The 18065-nt window shown below is 36.2% G+C and overlaps 1 protein-coding gene across 2 annotated transcripts in view; it reads left to right on the forward strand.

Moving 5' to 3' along the window:
• CFAP47 (cilia and flagella associated protein 47) overlaps positions 1-18065 on the forward strand; it is a 507751-nt gene that overhangs the window by 4119 nt on the left and 485567 nt on the right. For both annotated transcript variants that reach the window (XM_086387631.1, XM_086387632.1), the window contains exons 2-7: positions 2212-2363; positions 5447-5562; positions 11716-11854; positions 14031-14259; positions 14686-14846; positions 17021-17142. In XM_086387631.1, the coding sequence (XP_086243757.1) occupies positions 2212-2363; positions 5447-5562; positions 11716-11854; positions 14031-14259; positions 14686-14846; positions 17021-17142 (919 nt within the window). The remainder of the gene's footprint in view (positions 1-2211; positions 2364-5446; positions 5563-11715; positions 11855-14030; positions 14260-14685; positions 14847-17020; positions 17143-18065) is intronic.

The following is an 18065-nucleotide window of genomic DNA, read 5'->3' on the forward strand; positions in this document are numbered from 1 at the left end:
AAGGTCCGTCTAGTCAAGGCTATTGGTTTTTCCAGTGGTCATATATGGATGTGAGAGTTGGACTGTGAAGAGAGCTGAGCACCAAAGAATTGATGCTTTTGAACTGTGGTGTTGGAGAAGACTCTTGAGAGTCCCTTGGACTGCAAGGAGATCCAACCAGTCCATTCTGAAGGAGACCAGCCCTGGGATTTCTTTGGAAGGAATGATCCTAAAGCTGAAACTCCAGTACTTTGGCCACCTCATGCGAAGAGTTGACTCATTGGAAAAGACTCTGATGCTGGGAGGGATTGGGGGCAGGAGGAGAAGGGGACGACAGAGGATGAGATGGCTGGATGGCATCACCCACTCGATGGAAGTGAGTCTGAGTGAACTCCGGGAGTTGGTGATGGACATGGAGGCCTGGCATGCTGCGATTCATGGTGTCGCAAAGAGTCGGACACGATTACTGGATACTAATTGCATATACAGACATTCATTAGAGTTACTTGTGTCTGCTAAGTGTTACTTTCACCTCAGTGGTCACATGATAAGTTCCTAAGAGTAGGTTTGGTGCCTTTGACACCTTTGCAGACCACCCAGAGTGCTTAGAAACTTGTAGTTTGGGTATGTGCTGCTGAAGCACTCCTTGTCCTTCTTTTATAAAGGAAGATGATCAAACCTGCTATGTGGACTTTCGGCACCCAAAGGCCTATACTTATCCCTTGTTTTTTTAAGTAATTGATGAGGGTTGAAAGTTGGGCTGTGGTAGTTATGAGGTCTCAGAGTTATTGTTTGCTGGAAGGATGACACTTTCAAACCAATTGTATCAACACATCTTTCCAGTACTCTTATTACCCTCATTGCTGGAAAGCACTGCTTGTACTCAGTCTGGCATTAAAAGCCCTGAATAGTTAATTTCAACTTGACCTCCATTGTTACTCATTGAAGCTCTTTGCCCAGCTAGACTAGCTTATTAGCTCCCTGCTGAAAGATTATTTTGCTTATTCTTTTCTCTGCATGTGCCTAAGATATTCCTGCCTCCATAGGGAGCATCTTTCTTGCTTCTTCTCTACCCTATACATCCATCCTCTAAACCTGCATTGAATGTGCTCATTCCTAGCCCACAGTTATCATGTTTTCTCTTGGATTTTCATGATACTTAGGTCTGCATCACGCATATGACACCTGATTAGTCCCTGGCTTAAACATTATGTAATTTTCAAAGAATATATAATATGCTTCTTTTAAGAGATTATATATTCAGGAGTTTCTAGTTGTGGGGAAAGAGCTTAAGTTTTAGAGTTAGATAGATGTATGTTTTAAGTCCTCACTGACACTCTTGAACCTACAGGCCCTAGTTTCTCATCTGTACACTGGGAGCCTTAATATCAGCCTTACAGGGCTGTAGAAGTATATTAAGTGAGCTAATAGTTGTCGAATGCTTGACCTACCAGAAGTACTTAATACATAGAAGTTCTTCTCTTTCCCTCTTCAGGTCTTCCTGGAGTCTAGCAAATGTTTTTCAAGAACAAAAGTAACAAAAGTTATTTTTCCTTGGTCTATTCCTTTTTGTATTTCCTCCACATTCTGAAGTCCAAGTCCTCATGCAAAAAGTATATAAAATACTATATGTATTTATGAATGCATGTGTGCTTGTACATGTATGTTATATATGTATTTAGATTGAATGATACTTTTATTAGATTAGTATTCCCTTTTCCTAGAACCTCATACTTCTAAAGGTGTATATTGAGTGGCTCAGACGGTAAAGAATCTGCCTGCAATGTGGGAGACCTGGGTTCGATCCCTGGGTTGCAAAGATACCCTGGAGGGGGGCATGGCAAACCACTCCAGTATTCTTGCCTTGAGAATCCCCATGAACAGAGGAGCCTGGCAGGCTACAGTGTGTGGGGTTGCAAAGAGTCAGAGATGACTGAGTGACTCGGCACGGCTCTCTTCCCTTTTTTTTTTTTTTTTTTCCTGTTTTTTAGTACCTCATACTTCTAAAGGAGCCCTTGAACACTTACATATTTCTCGACTGACTGCATTTTCAGTTTCAGTTCATTTACCATTAAAAGTGTATCTGAAGCATATAGAATCATTAGGGCAGAAATATTGCCTGTATCTTATATATCTCTTGAAATAATGTGCACTCCTTACTACAGTTGCTCATATTATTTTCTTATTAGGAGTTAAGATGTGTAATTATTATTATTTTTTCTTCCACTGAAGTTCAAACTGATTTTGACCAATCTGGATAAATCACTTGCTTCTGGCCTTCAGACAACAGCTATGGTGGAGTATCATCCTGATAAGAATGAAGACATGTGTGATCAACTTCTTATTTCAATAGGAAATAAAACAATAGAGGTCCCTCTAATTGGGTATGTATTGTTCATAATTGAGGCTAACATTTTGAACATCTTTCAGATGAAAATAAGAGTCATAGTAATATTTTCTATTTTCTCTAGTAGGGCTTTTTGTATCTATAGTATCCTTAAACTGAACTTCAAGAACAAATTTTTTAGCAAATTGTAGTCTTCAAAACATATGAAAGACTAGTTTTCTGTTTTTTATTAAAATCACTTAGAAATATTCAACAATTGCTTGTATTCTTTTATTTCCCTTGAATTCACATCCTATTTTATTTCTGCCATATTTTCTGTACCTTTTGATGAAAGATTTATTTTTAAAATGCTATTTTTACTGTCTCCACAATCATACTTTTCATTCTCACTCCAACAAAATCTGTCTGACTATCTTCCCCAGCTTTCCAGTGAAGTAGTACTCTTGCCTGGGAAATCCCATGGACGGAGGAGCCTGGTGGGCTGCAGTCCATGGGGTCGCAAAGAGTTGGACACGACCGAGCGACTTCACTTTCACTTTTCACTTTCATGCATTGGAGAAGGAAATGGCAACCCACTCCAGTGTTCTTGCCTGGAGAATCCCAGGGACGGGGGAGCCTGGTGGGCTGCCATCTATGGGGTCGCACAGAGTCGGACACGACTGAAGTGACTTAGCAGTCACATTTTAATATAATTTTAAATTATTGCTGTATTTGCTTCACAGAATTTTAAATAATGCAGACGTTTGGCTTCAAGAAAATAAAAATGGTGCTCTTCTGAGATTGGCTAAAGAATATGGATTAGTATAATGAATATAATATAGAATTAAATAACTGATTTGGAGATTAACTTTAATACAAATAATTTATTTGACCAAGACATTGTGCTTTTCATTTTACATTGAAAAAAGTATAGTTCTGTTCATTATAAAATTACCTGTTAAAGCTATTATAGAATTTTTAGGTATTTTTAATATATATATACATGCACAATTCTTCTTTTTACAGCAAAATATGATTCTATAGGTATTTTCTTTGTTTCTATTTGCCCACCACTAGCAGAATTGATATTGAAATATTAATATTAGTATTAGATATAAGCCTTTTAATAGTTTCCCTTGTTTTTTTTTTTTTTTCACTTTCATGAACTAAATTTAGATGTCCAATTATTTGGGTTTTCCATGTTGAGAAATTCTGCTTTAGCACAGCATCCCATTTTGCATAGGAATCAAACAGTTGACACATTTTAGGCAAGGAATGAGCTATTCCTTTGCACCATTGGAAGGTATTTATTTAGCTTTGAGAGCATTTCCAAGTTTGGAGATAACTGGTACTTGATATTAGTGTGTTGGTCATTCATTCCCTTCTCCAGAATTTCCTTCAAGGGTGACCCTTAGATAGGGTTCAACTGGTAACTCATTTTGTAGAGAGCATTTGGAGTCAAGAGGCACTTCTCCTGATAGGTGGCTTGATTCTTTTCATCCTTAGAGGTCAAATGTCTTGACATGTTGCGGTTCATATGGGCCAGAGAATTTTTTTTATACAAGAGGAAGACAAACCAGTAGGAAAGCCAGAGAAACTATTAAATATTACCATATTAGCACACCCTTACTCCTTAAACCATGGATATGTGTATGCATGTATGTACATTTATATGTATGTGTATGTGTGAAAGATTTTCAAGAAATTATTAAGATTCTTTTTCACACCTAGCTAGAGAAAAAGCTTGAAAAAATGTTCAGCTTTTCATTTTATATTGTTTGCATTATTATTCTTTTAGATCTTATAAACTCTTTATTAACACAATTATGTATATACATATAAGTATATTGTTAAGAGATGTACAAGGTCATTGATCTTTTTCTGTCACAAAATTACAGTCTCTTTATGAGAAGAACATGGGTGTTTCTTAGAATATGCAGCATAAACAGGACAGTCCTAGCTGATTTCTGGAGTGTTTGTACCTATCCAATAATACAAAAACATGTATAAACACAGATCCCAGAAAGAAGGCCCAGACCATCAATGAGTAACACAGTATTTGTGAATGTTTTCTTCATGTATTTTTATTTGTGAATTTTGGTATGTTTGTATGTATATATGATTGTATGCATGCATGTATATATTTATATCTTGGAGGTTGTATCCTAAGTGGAGTGAATTAATTCATGTGTCTGGCATATAACCTAAAGATTCAGTAAAGATCTGTTATTACTACATTTATTATTGATGTTGTTGTCATCATTGTTAGGTTTCTAAGGTAATGTACATGAAATCTAACAAAATGGATTCAAGGTTAAGTTCCTCAATGTTATATCTAGATAATTCCTTGGATAAATAATTTAGGCTTTTTAAGTCTTTTGTTTTTCATCTGTAACATAGGAGCCATAGTATTTACCTATTTTTCAGAAAATTTGTTAATATTGAACAGCATAATATTTTTAATGATGCCTTATAAACTAAACTAGTATCCAGATTAAAAACATATATGTGTATATATATCCTTATGAGACATGTATATAGGATTAGAATGGATTTTTTAAATGCTTATGAAAACATGTGCTACAGATATGCACATAAAAAATCAATTGTATCCTTTTGTTGTTACACCTTTTCTTAGTCTCCAAGTTATATTTTATAGTATCCCACCTTCTTTTATTTCATCAGATATGGCATCATCCAAACGACTTACTTTGTTAAGATAACTGGTACCCTTTTGAAAGAGGGGGCAAAAGAACATATGGTGTATGTGTGCCCCCTCCCCTTCTGAGGGGGGTGGGCAAAATAATGTATGGTTTAGGTGGAGATTTCAAGACAGAGTTCCAAGTATGTTTTGAGCTGCAAAAAAAAATTGAGATACATGGGTAACCTTTCAAGGTGAGTAGTTGGGAGAGTATTCCATGTATTTATGCACAAAATCTGATTTTTAAATTTAAAATGTCTCTCATTATCTTTTTTTGTATCTTCATTTCACAATTTTGTTTACTGACAAATGTCCCACCAGCAGACCTGTAAGGAAACTGAAGTCTCTTTTAAGGAGTTAAGATAAAAGTCCCTGTGGATTTAACCATGAGATTATATTTGTTAAAATTCATCATATGGTCCTCTTTTCTCCTCTTCTAGGTTGATTCCATCATGTCAATTGGAAATTGAGCCAGAAGTTAATTTTGGGACATTGGTTGCCAGTAGTAAAGTGTATTGTAAAGAGATTAATATCATTAACCATGGCAGTGTGCCAGGTAAATACTTTCTATTCTATAAATTAACTTACACTTTTGGAAGAAAATTGATAATTTTTGAAATATATTGTTGTTGTTCTCTCACTCAGTGATGTCCGACTCTTTGTGACCCCATGGACTGCAGCACGCCAGGCTTCTCTGTCCACTATCTCCTGGAGTTTGCTCAAACCCATGTCCATTGAGTTGGTGATGCCATCCAACCATCTCATGCTTTGTCGTCCCCTTCTCCTCCTGCCTTCAATCTTTCTTGTGCAATTAATGTATTCTATGATTTACCCTGCTCCTCAAAAATTAGGTCTGTCATTTGGAAAAGCTCAAAACTGAAGGTCCTTAAGTAGGATTACTATTTTAGAAACTGATAGGCAATATCAGGAAAGATGAATCTACATCCTTATGATTCTTATCAATATAACTTGACTCAGATGACTGATGACCTCCTTGAGTATAGACATAGAGTGGTATCATAGAAGTGACACAGTCCTTAGAGCTTTCCAGAAATAGAATCAGGGCCCAGTGCCTTCCAAGCTGTGTGATCTGGGATGAGTATCTTTAAGAACATTGAACTTAAGATTCCTCATTTATAAACTGACTAATAAAATATACTGTGGTTAATTATGTATGTACCAAAGGCTGTAATATGGCACTTGACTTATCACAGGTACTCAGGAAAGATTTGTTCTTTTTCTCTATCATATTCAACTTTGAATTCACATACTGATCCCTAGCAGGCTCTTACTAACATTTTGTTGAAAGAAAAAGTGCTTCTCTCTTCTCCATGAGGTTATTTCTAGAGATTCTTACTGTGACCTAACAGTTTGCGTAAAGGCATAGGGGTGTGTGTGTGTGTGCGTGCGTGCACACATGTGCTTGTGTCTGCATGACCACACACTCGTCATTGATATATAGTAGGCATACAATCACTTATCCTTTCATTCTCTTGATTGAATGGTCAGCATCTGAGATAAGACTAACATTTTTCTCAAGCTGAGATGAGGACAAGCTCCAGACAGGCAGTACATTTCTCTCTTGAGATTGCTTGTTGGGTACATGAAACAGGTCTTATATCTAAACCTGTCTTATACTAAGTGAGGGCATTCTCTGGGGCTGCTTGAATGAACAATGGAAATTATTAAGACAAAGGAACTCTGATACTTTACTGATTTCTTCCTGGGATATAAACAGATAAAACTGATAATTGTTCCTCACTGAGTGTTACTTATTTCACTTTCCATACTTTGTTTTTTAAATGATTGAATTTCTGAATTCTGTGAGATTGTGAAATATTAGGCTCATTTGTGCCTGACTCCAGTGTTAAGGATGAACTCTCTTATGGTGAGTTACTCTGGTCTAAATAGTCCTTTAGATCTGATTGTGGAGCAGTGATATGTAATTGATAGAATTTTATTTGTATTATTTTACTTTCCAAAATTTTTCATAACTGTTGTCCATTACAAATTCTTTAATGCTTTGATCATATCCTCTCTTTATTTTAAATTGATTCTAAATTGATTCTAACTTCTAGATTTTATTCTAAAATCTTACCAAATTGTACATTTATTACATATAAAAACTATAAGTAAAAAATATATGTTTGAATTTTAATTGACTATTTAATATTACTTTACTTAATAAAAGTACATATATGGACCTGAGTCCATACATTTTAGGAAGAGTAATTCACATTAACTTTTAGTATGTGTGCATGGTATTGTAGTTAATACTATTCTTGGTAAATTATAATTGAGTATTATGAAGTGTTAATTGCCATTACCTTACAAACTGAAACACATTGTTATCAGTGAAACACATTTTCTTTCTGCTGCCTTTGTCCCTCATTTTTGGAGATGAATATTTTTTTCTACCCTTATCAAAATTGATAGTATGTTTTATATTCACAGTAGCAAGTGCCCATAAAGTGTCATAAAGTCCTCATTACCCATAAGCACAATATATAAATATTCATGAGAATTATGTATTTTCATGAAGAAAAACACTTAAGCAGAAAATAGATTCAGCAACCAAAGATGATTTTAATAAAACTTTCCAAAAGGATTTTATGTGACAAATATTTTATAGTTTTAGAGTCAAAGATTAAGTGTTTACAAATACTCAGTGAAAGTGTTAGTTGCTCAGTCATGTCCTGCTCTTTGCAACCCCTTGGACTGTAGCCAGCCAGGCTCCTCTGTCCATGGAATTCTTCAGGTAAAAATACTGGAGTGGGTTGTCATTCCCTTCTCCAGAGGATCTTCCTGACCCAGGGATTGAACCTGGGTGTCCCACATTGCAGGCAGATTCTTTACCATTCGAACCACCAGCGAAGCCCTTATATATACTTAAGAGAACATCAAAAAGCCACATTCGGCAAGTTCATGACTTATATAGCTGTGTTTTCTCTCTGTGGTACTCTCACTGAGATAGATACTAGAGTTTATCTATGTAACAACTTCATGATGTTTTATGTTAATCTATTGCTGCTGCTGCGTTGCTTTAGTCATGTCCGACTCTGTGCAGCCCCATAGATGGCAGCCCACCAGGCTCCCCTGCCCCTGGGATTCTCCAGGTAAGAACACTGGAGTGGGTTGCCATTTCCTTTTCCAATGCATGAAAGTGAAAAGTGAAAGTGAAGTCGCTCAGTCATGTCCGACCCTTCACGACCCCATGGACTGCAGCCCACCATGCTCCTCCATCCATGGGATTTTCCAGGCAAGAGTACTGGAGTGGGGTGCCATTGCATTCTCTTTAATAATCTACTATGGAGTAACTATCCATGGATTTAGCTGCATGTTGTCAAATACATTTTGTTGTATTGCCTCTTGTAAGAATGTTTGCCTAACTTACCAAGTAGTGCTTATCTTTTCACTTTGAAAAAACATAGTTTAGTCTTTAAGATGTTTCTAATATTAGTGTTTTGTGCTTTGGTAAACTCCGTTTCCTCGTTTATGTTTTTATTGTTTCTTAGTTTTTAATCATTGAAGATAGAAAAAAAATCTTAGCATTTTTTGAATTGCAGTCATTTCCCTCTTCCCCTCTTGAATCTTTGGGTACTTTTTCTACTACCATGTTATTATGTGGAATAGTTTTAAAAGTCCATAGAGTGATCTTTACACACCATTTCTGGATTTCAACAGCTACCTTGGTTTATTTTACCACAAATATATGACCTTTCTCTTGCTCTTAATGCCTGCTGCCTCTCTTCCCCTGATCATCAGCATCATCTCTCTACATCACTATCTAGAAAAGCCTAGCATCATCTCTAAAGCAGGAAATTTGCTAAATTGAATCAGACCCAGAAGTGGTCCTAAGAATCCTCTCTTACCCAGAGAAGCACCCACTACTTATTCTCAGTGTACTTTTTGTTTGTTTGTTTGTTTTCTTGGAAATCCATGCCATGAGATTTCAACATACTTTTCATGTGTGACACAGTGTTGGGCATATACTAAGCATTCAGTGAGCATTCATTTAATTGATTTGACCCAGAGTGAGGTCTTCTAGAGTCCAAATCTTGGTTACAGTATTAACTGGCTGGGAAGCCCTGGGCAAATAATTTATACTTCCTGAATATTCATTGCCTCACTTATACGTTAGGGATAAACGTAATACCTTCCTTGTATAATTGTGGTGATGATTAATAAAATGCTTAACACACTCTCTGACATACATTAAATGTTCAATAAATACAGTTGATGTTAGGATTATTCTTTTTCTCCATCTTTCTTAATTCTCTTGTGGAGCGCTGTTCCTTTTCTCAGTACGTTAGAAGTGAGTGTTCCTTAGCATTTGTCATGAACCCTCATGTTTTCTCAGTCACTCTGCTCTCCCTGGGCAATCACTTCCATTCCTTTTACTTAACTGATGTCTATACAAGACTGCATTTATTTCAGGTTTTTCAGACTTAACATGTCTAAAACTAAACTACTCAACTTCTCCCCCAAAGTTCTCTGTTTCTGTTTTTCATTGAATGTCACCACCATGTAGGTGGCCAAGTCAAAAATTTGGCAAAATCCTTGACATCTACCTCCTTTTCACCCTCTACCCCCTTACTGAGTCAATTATTAAATCATGTCTATCCACATCCTTATGTCAGTAATCCTATTTTTCTTTGTCCCATTGTCACTTTTTTTTTTTTACAACAGGTCATCATCTTTTTTTGCCTTATAATATCAACCTAAATTATTTCTCTGAAGTCTCTTCTTATCTGCTTGTAGTTCATTCTCCACACATTGGCCAATTTCATATCTTTAAAAAAATGAAAATTTGATGACAAAAATTCTGTCTGTAACATCTTTGCTTCAATGACATCCTTCTCCTAGGATGATGTCCTTGCTCCTGTTGTTAACATTAAAAAATAAAACAGTCAAATATTTCATTATTACTGATGGCATTAAAGTTAAATAAGATGCAGTTGTGTTTGTGTACTCACTATTTTAATATATTTAAAAGATTCAACAATGTTCTTTTGTTAGGGGTTGTTCCTGGATAAGCTTTTGGACCATTGACTTTAGACTCAGCCTTAACTGAACTTATATAGTTTTATTTTCTTGGAGAACTGAGTCAATGATACTTGTTTATTTGTAATGGATATAATTTTACAGATTTTTGCTTTATATTATGATAGAAGAAATAAATATTTATGTCCTTACCATGTATCTAAAAATTATTGGATTAACACATTTTGTTACTGTGAGTTTGTTTACCTTTTTTCATCAGGTCATTTCTGGACTTAAAGTTTTATTATTTTTTTATATTTTCAGTACTTTTATTATGCTAATATTTTCATTATCCTAAGTTAAATGAATAATTTTGGAAAATGTCATCAAATGTGATGTAAAACTGCTAAGTTAGGAATCTTCAAAGTTGTTTATGTGGGCAGAATGCTCATTTGTGTTAATATTGTATAGTGATATCAAAGAAACTCATGACTGGCTGCTTCCCATTTGTTGGACATTTTGAGCACTGCTTGGTGTTAGGCACTATGTGGTGTGCCAGGACTACAGAGATGAAAAGGAGATGGTATCTGATATAGACTGCATGCTCTAATATAGGCACCCGACATTACCATAAACTGTGGACCATTTCTGCTTTCAGAATAAGAAATATTTGTGCCCTCCTTCTCATATGCTTTTTTATTCTAGAAATTCATTCCTTTCACCCTTTTCCTCTGTGAACTACATTAACTACATAATGAGTGGTAGTGGTGGCTATAAGTATAAGCCCTGTGGTCAGAAACATCCAGGTGAAAATCCCAGCTCTATTAGTTATTAGCTGTAGTAGTCAACTATTGATGTGGAAGGAGCCATGCCATAATTCTGTAGCTTAAAAAAGCAATATTCTTTCCTGGAGAACTCCATGGACAGAGGACCCTGGCAGTCTACAGGCCATGGGGTTGCAAAGAGTTGGACTAATGCTTTTGTGCACATTAGCAGGAACTTGACTAAACTGGGTGACTCTGCTTCAGGTTGAGGCAGCCAGGCTGATCTGTTACTAACTGCAGGTCTGGGAGTCAGTTGGGTGGCTCTCTCTGCTCCACACTTGCTCCTTATGGGGCATAGGCCAAAGGGACAGCAGTTTCTCAAAAGAAACACTTTGAATGGTAAGAGAGCAGGAGAACATCTGGGGTTGGAGCTGTCTTGTCACTTCTAGCTCCATGCTATTGGCCAAAGTGAATCACATGATCAGGCCCAGTCAAGGGGTAGGAAAACATACTTAATCCATGGGAGTGTGACATTAAGCATGCAGAGAAGATTGAAGAATTGGAGTTGATCATCTAATCTGTCATAATAATTGTGTATTTTTGGACAAGTGACTTGACCTATCTAAGTATCTATTTCCTTATTTATAAAATGGAGGTAATGCTTGAGCCTGTATCACTGATTTCATTTTGAGGACTAAGTAGAATAACATATGCATAGCTCTTAGCATGAGTGTCTGAGCAAAGTAAGCAGACAGTATATTTTAGCTATTGGTGAGGGTTGAGTCTTAACAGTAGACTGAAATTTATTGGATGACCCTGGAGACTGAACTTACAATCAAAGCTGTGATTCTTGGTCCACAGTAGACCATATACTCTGTAATGTGTGTCTGTCCCCTACTAAGTGAGTGAATGTTAACATCATAAGGATCCAAATGTAAACCATCTGCTCTCATTCTCCTTAGGTATCTTTAAAACAGAATACCAGGGCCAACTATCCATTGTCATTTTTCCAACCAGTGGTGTTGTGCAGCCCAAGTCATCAGTGGTTATTAAAGTGGATTTCTGTGCAGACCAGCCCATAGTTGTAAACGAATTGGCAAAGTGAGTATATACTATGGTTCTTAATTCTAGTGTAGTGCTTGATAGTTTCCTGTTTCTCTTTTCATATATGCCTGTTGTCTTTGAATGTATGTTAGCTTCTTTGACTTTGAGTCAGCATTCATTCATTGAGTATCTGCTGTTTGCCAAGTACTAGAGACTGAAAAAATGGGAAGAACTGGAGAATGGCATATGGGTACACCTAGTAGGAGCTCCTAGTTTGAATTTTGTGGGGGTGAGGGAATGGATCAAGAAAGAGCTCCACTAAGGAGGTAGTAGTTGAATGAAACACCTGTTGTTGAGTAGAAATTGGCCAGCAAAGAGCAGTGGTGTGATTTGGGCTGAGTGTGTGTGTGCGTGTGTGTGTGTTTGTGTGTAGGAGAGGTGGATATTGGTGATGGGAGAAGGTTAGAGGAATGATTTCAGGCAGAGCAGGTAGAAGATGACTTTCTAGAGGTTAATAGACAGTGTTACACATCTTGAGATCTGAGGCAAAGAGATGGAGGTGAGGAGTGATGAAACCAGAAAAACAGAATGGTACAGGGTCCAGTTAAGTACCTTATAGGAAAGCTTTTTTTTTTTTTTTGGCTATACTTCTCAGTTCATTAGTAGGATATGCAGTCAGTATAGTGAGTCACCACTAGTATTAAAACAATGATATAGAAAACATCAGAATGCATCTCACATACTAAATTCAAATGGCATTTTGTAAAACTTGTTTCATGTGTATGTGTGTCTGTGTGTGTATGTATTTTGCATTGCAGTGTAAAATACATTTCTCACTGAAGGCTACAGCTCAAAAAAAATGTTTGAGAAACAGTCGTGAGCCCTGATACAAACTTAGATTTTATTGTAAAGGCTGTGGAATCTCAGGAAAGTTTTAGGATGGGGTGTCCTAATTAGTTTTCATTTTAGAAAGCTCACATTAATAGCAGTGTACAAAATCAAGGAGTACAGATGTGGAGTGGATAGCCTGACTAGAAACTATAATAGTAAGGCAGAAGAGAAATAATGAAGGCCTCAGCTAAGATACAGATTGGGAATATGGAGAGAAGTGTGCAGAATGGAGGTATGTTATGGAGGTATGTTTGACTAGATTTAGTAACTGGTTATAGAAAGACAAAGTAAGAGGAGGTTCAGGTCTGTGGTAGAAGATCTTGACTCCAGTTGTAACGTTGGAATTGATTTGCTTTGCAGAATCCTTTGGAGCCTATTAGATTTACTTATATTGAGTCCCATAAAAATTTTTGGTCTAGGTATATTGCTTTGAGAGTTGTTAGTTCATAAATTGTAGATGAAGCATGAAGTGTTAAAAATAACTTTGAGAAAGAGAGTAGAGTATAAGAGTAGGAGAGAAACAGCATTATTCATGGAATTTACAAAATACTCAAGTCTTACGAGAATAAGAAGGTAGAGTCTAAATAAGTTGAAGGAAAAGCATGAAAGTATGGTGTCAAGAAAGCTAAGTGAGGGGAGATGTGTAAAGACATGGTATGAACCATGCCCAGTGTGACAGAGATAGAGTGTAATTTAAAGACTTTGGTGATGGCTGTGTTTTGGTCATTGATTTGTGCTATCTGATGGGGCAAGATTCAAAAGGATTGCGTTTATGCCAGAGAGGGATAAATGTAAGGTAAAGGAAGTTTCAACAGTAAATTCAGATTAGTCTGAAAAATGAAGTTTTATGAGGGGAGATATTCATTTCAGCAAATAAGTGGAGTTTTGCCAAGATACTTTGCTTCATAGAGAATTGGGTTATTAGGATGAAGATGAAGTTGGTGAGTGGACTTGTGGAAATGGGATGATTAGAAAAGAATCTCAGAATTCTAGAACTAGAGGTGGCCATATAAATCCTTCTATATAACTCTAGTATTTAAAGAATAATTGGTGATATGGAAATATCAATAAATTTTTTTAGGTCAATTCATGCAGTTATTTTCCATCTTTGTTGTTTCCCGGAGACAATAAATTAGGTTGCACATATGCCATTCTACTGTGCAAGTTCAGACAGACAGAAGGACATGACAGTCTCTGTCACATACGTGAAAGGAACTTCCTTTAGGTCTTTGAATTTTAATTATAATGTGATTTTATAAAATTTCTGTTTATATAAACATTTAGGAGAAAAAGTGTATAGAATTCTAATTAAAATATATATGTATAATTCATTATCTTGTAGAGTGAGTTTGCAAGATCATCCAGACGTATTCTTGAATATCAGAGCTCATGTGGTTGAGCAGATTATTGAATTATTAAACATAAATAATGATAAAAAGTTGGAATGCATTAGCTTTGGTTCTGTTTTCTTTGGAACGTCAAAGATTGAACGTGCACTTCTGTACAATAATAGCCCAGAACCTATAAACTGGGTAGCCATAATGCAAGATGATTCCGTTGGAGAAGAATTGGTAAGTAAATAATGGAACGGAGGAAGATCAGGTATTATGTTTTGAAACAGATTGTTTTGAACTCACTAATAACCAACAAGCTGCTTAATTAATCTAAAAATGTTTTAACGTGAAGATATGATTTCATTTCATGTGTTTCCAAGGGTGACCTCAAAAAGTTTAGTAAATCAACCTGACCTTGATAGTAATAGATGGGTATTAATATATCTTAGTGGCTAATTGTGGGGGTTTATGTTCTCATCAATTTTTCAATAGTTCTTTAAGTTTTATGAGGTGCCTTGATCAAATTTACATATGTTACTTTAAAGACATACATTTTCTCTATATCTAGCCTCTGGAATTTCAATAATTATTTTATGACCACATTTTAAAATACTTTTTGTATATTTGCCTTAATATTCTTTTATTTCTGATTTTATATTACAGGGTACAAATATTAAACAAAGAACAGATGTTGCTTTAAATAATCTCACCTACTTAAGGAAAATAAAGAGCATAGATATTACCACAATTATCTCCTGTGTTCCTAATGAAGGGAGGTTACTACCTTATCAAAAGAGTTTAATTACATTTTGTTTCAGCCCAAAGTAAGCAAAAATTAATTTCATTATGGTGTTATTGATCAATGGAAAGTATATTAATGGTACATTCATCAGATTGATTTTAATAGTAAAACTTGGCAGAAGGCACAAATTGGATTTTTCTTACTATGGTTCTAAATATTTCTAACACGGTTAACATTATTCCAATATTTAAAAATGTTTGTAAACACCTTCAGCTCAGTTCAATTCAGTTCAGTCGCTCAGTCGTGTCTGACTCTTTGCGACCCCATGAATTGCAGCACGCCAGGCCTCCCTGTCCATCACCAACTCCCAGAGTTCACCCAAACTCATGTCCATCGAGTCAGTGATACCATCCAGCCATCTCATTCTCTGTCGTCCCCTCCTCCTCCTGCCCCCAATCCCTCCCAGCATCAGGGTCTTTTCCACTGAGTCAACTCTTCTCATGAGGTGGCCAAAGTAAACACTTTAGTTTAAATTAAAAATCTCTCCAGACCTTGTGGAAATGAGATGGTGAAAGTTTGGGGTTGCTTTGAATTGTGCCCACAGACCAGTCTGTTCTACCAAGACCTTACTGTCCTTCCAGAAATAGTCACGCAGTGGCTAGGAGCATGGAGTTTGTTGTAGATGCCTTCAGAGAGGATGCAGTGCTCCTGCCAGGGCCAAATACTTAGACTGAATATCAGAAATATTAAGCCTTTCGTAGCTGCTGGGATCAACCACACTTGGTTGCAAAAATTCATACAAATGTTTAGGACTTTTGCCAATGTGTAGTTTTCCCTGTGCTTGGTTTGGTTATTTAGTTTGAAAAATATAATTGACAACACTGTTTTAAATATACAGTAGCAATTGCAGGTACACTTGAGAGATTGTAGTGTATGACAATAACTGATCCAGTTGTCAGTATGTTGACCTTTGTAAGAAGGCAATGTTTAATGTATTTCTCTCTGTGACAACCGGGTCACTTGGTGATACCAATTGTCTGATGAAGACTGAGTTGTGGTTTAATTTAAGGAGAGTAATAAATCAAGTAGTTGTTCTATTTGTACAATCTATAATTGCCTTATTAATCATCCCTTCATGCAGGAAATTTCTTTGGTGAATCTGTAAGATTCTGTTTAATACACAATCTTTGAAATTCTAAATGTTCTTTTCATGGCAATATGTTCATTTTATTTGAGAGTCTAGCATGAACTGAGAAATAAATATGATTTGTAGTCTTAAAGGTGTTCTCAATATGCTATTTGAATTCCTATGTAATATTTCACATCAACCTTCTTGTATATATATGAGTATCCAGTGCTAAAAAGCTGAGCTGTAGGTAAGGCAATGGAGAAGGCAATGGCAACCCACTCCAGTACTCTTGCCTGGAAAATCCCATGGATGGAGGAGCCTGTTGGGCTGCAGTCCATGGGGTCGCAAGGAGTCGGACACGACTGAGCGACTTCACTTTCACTTTTCACTTTCATGCATTGGAGAAGGAAATGGCAACCCACTCCAGTGGTCTTGCCTGGAGAATCCCAGGGATGGGGTAGCCTGGTGGGCTGCTGTCTATGGGGTCGCACAGAGTCGAACACGACTGAAGCGACTTAGCAGCAGCAGAAGCAGCAGGTAAGGCTTGTGTCAGGGCACAAGCCTGTGACATAACCCATCTGTGTCTTTGGTCCTACTTCCTTTCTTCTCATCTTTCCTTTGCTTTTCTCCTCTGCCAATATTTGGCTGTTACCAAATCCTGTTCTCCAAATTGCCTTTTCTCCTCTAACAAGAATGTGGCTAGAAATACATGCTTAGTTCATGGGAGGACACAGATATGTACCAGAGATTTGCAATTACACCCGGGTTGTAGGAAGGACCACTATAGAGACTTGAACAGAGACCTTAGTTAGCAATGAAGTTTGCCTGGAAAGAAAATCCTTTACACAAAAAGTGGCAAGAGTTTGACAATTTAGTATATTTGAATCCCACTTATCTTGCAAATATCATCATGAACTCAGTGTTTTTGACTTCACATATATGAGTGTGAGCTTCTTTTGCAAGTCTCAGTATCTTGTGAGGTAATTTTGGAAAATGGATCACACTTATCTTTTTATTGCTGAATTCCATCTGTGTAGATTTAGGTATTGGGTTGATATTCCCTTTTGAGAGATTAATAAAATGTGTCATCTTTGCTTTAGAAATAATTGATTGTAATTTTTTCACAGGCTAATCATTGATGTTCAAAAGAATGATCCTTCACATAGGCAAGACTATGCTGTTTTTTTGAGATTTGAGTCTGTAGCAAGTAAAGATGGGTTTTTGAGAGATGATAATCAAATCATCAAAAGTAAGTGTGAAATGAACATTATCATCAAATATATAGCTGTTTAAATTCTTTAAAAGTTTGGACAGCAATATATGTAGAGGCAATTTAATGAAATGTATAATTATTGATTAGAATGAAAATGCAAATATTCGAGAGACCTTAACATGTCTTCTGTGAAACATTGAGAAAAGTCATCCTCAGAATCATTTATATAATAATTTTCCAATTTAAAAGTTAAATGACTTAATTATTTTCAGATGACAGTAGATAAACATGGTGATGTAGAGTTAAAGAAATAAAATAAAAACAAAAAACAACCTTGTTTCTTTTCTTCGTAAGCCTAGATTTTCTCTTAGAGATTAATATAGGAACAAAAGATCTATTTCATTTTTACCAAGCCTTTAGCTCTCTTAGAATCTACATAAAGTAACAGTCAAAGAATAAGGCCTAGAGTTCTAGTATCAATAAATAGGATGCAGTATCTTGTTATAGGATATTCATAAGTGCATGTGCTTTGTAGGTCACATGTAAAAATGCAGTGAACTCTGTACATTTCAGGTAATGTTGGATGAGTTGCAGTGAGTAAAATGGAATTGAAGTTCAGTTTAGCAAGAAAGATCAAAGAGAAAATAAAAATATAGGCAGATGAGTGATGAAATCCAGAAAGATGACCATGGCAAGATAAGAGTCTAGAAGATTTGTGTGTTGGTATGAGTGATGTCATTGAGCAGAGTTGAACAGTGTTCCTAGGGCATAAATTGATTGCTTTGTTACTGTTTATGCTATAGTTGATGATACTGAGCTCTGTCTGCTGACCATAGACAGAACATTTATTCTAGGCTTTCAAGTTAATCTAGTTTTCAAAGGCTAGAGATAGAGATGCTAGATTTGCCTTAGAATCTTGGATTGGCTAGTAAGAGTATGAGTGAAGAAATATAAACCCT

Source organism: Bos grunniens, chromosome X, assembly GCF_055505025.1.
Source record: "Bos grunniens cultivar Pamir isolate PY7600 chromosome X, Bosgru_T2T1.0, whole genome shotgun sequence".
Classification (NCBI taxonomy): domain Eukaryota; kingdom Metazoa; phylum Chordata; class Mammalia; order Artiodactyla; family Bovidae; genus Bos; species Bos grunniens.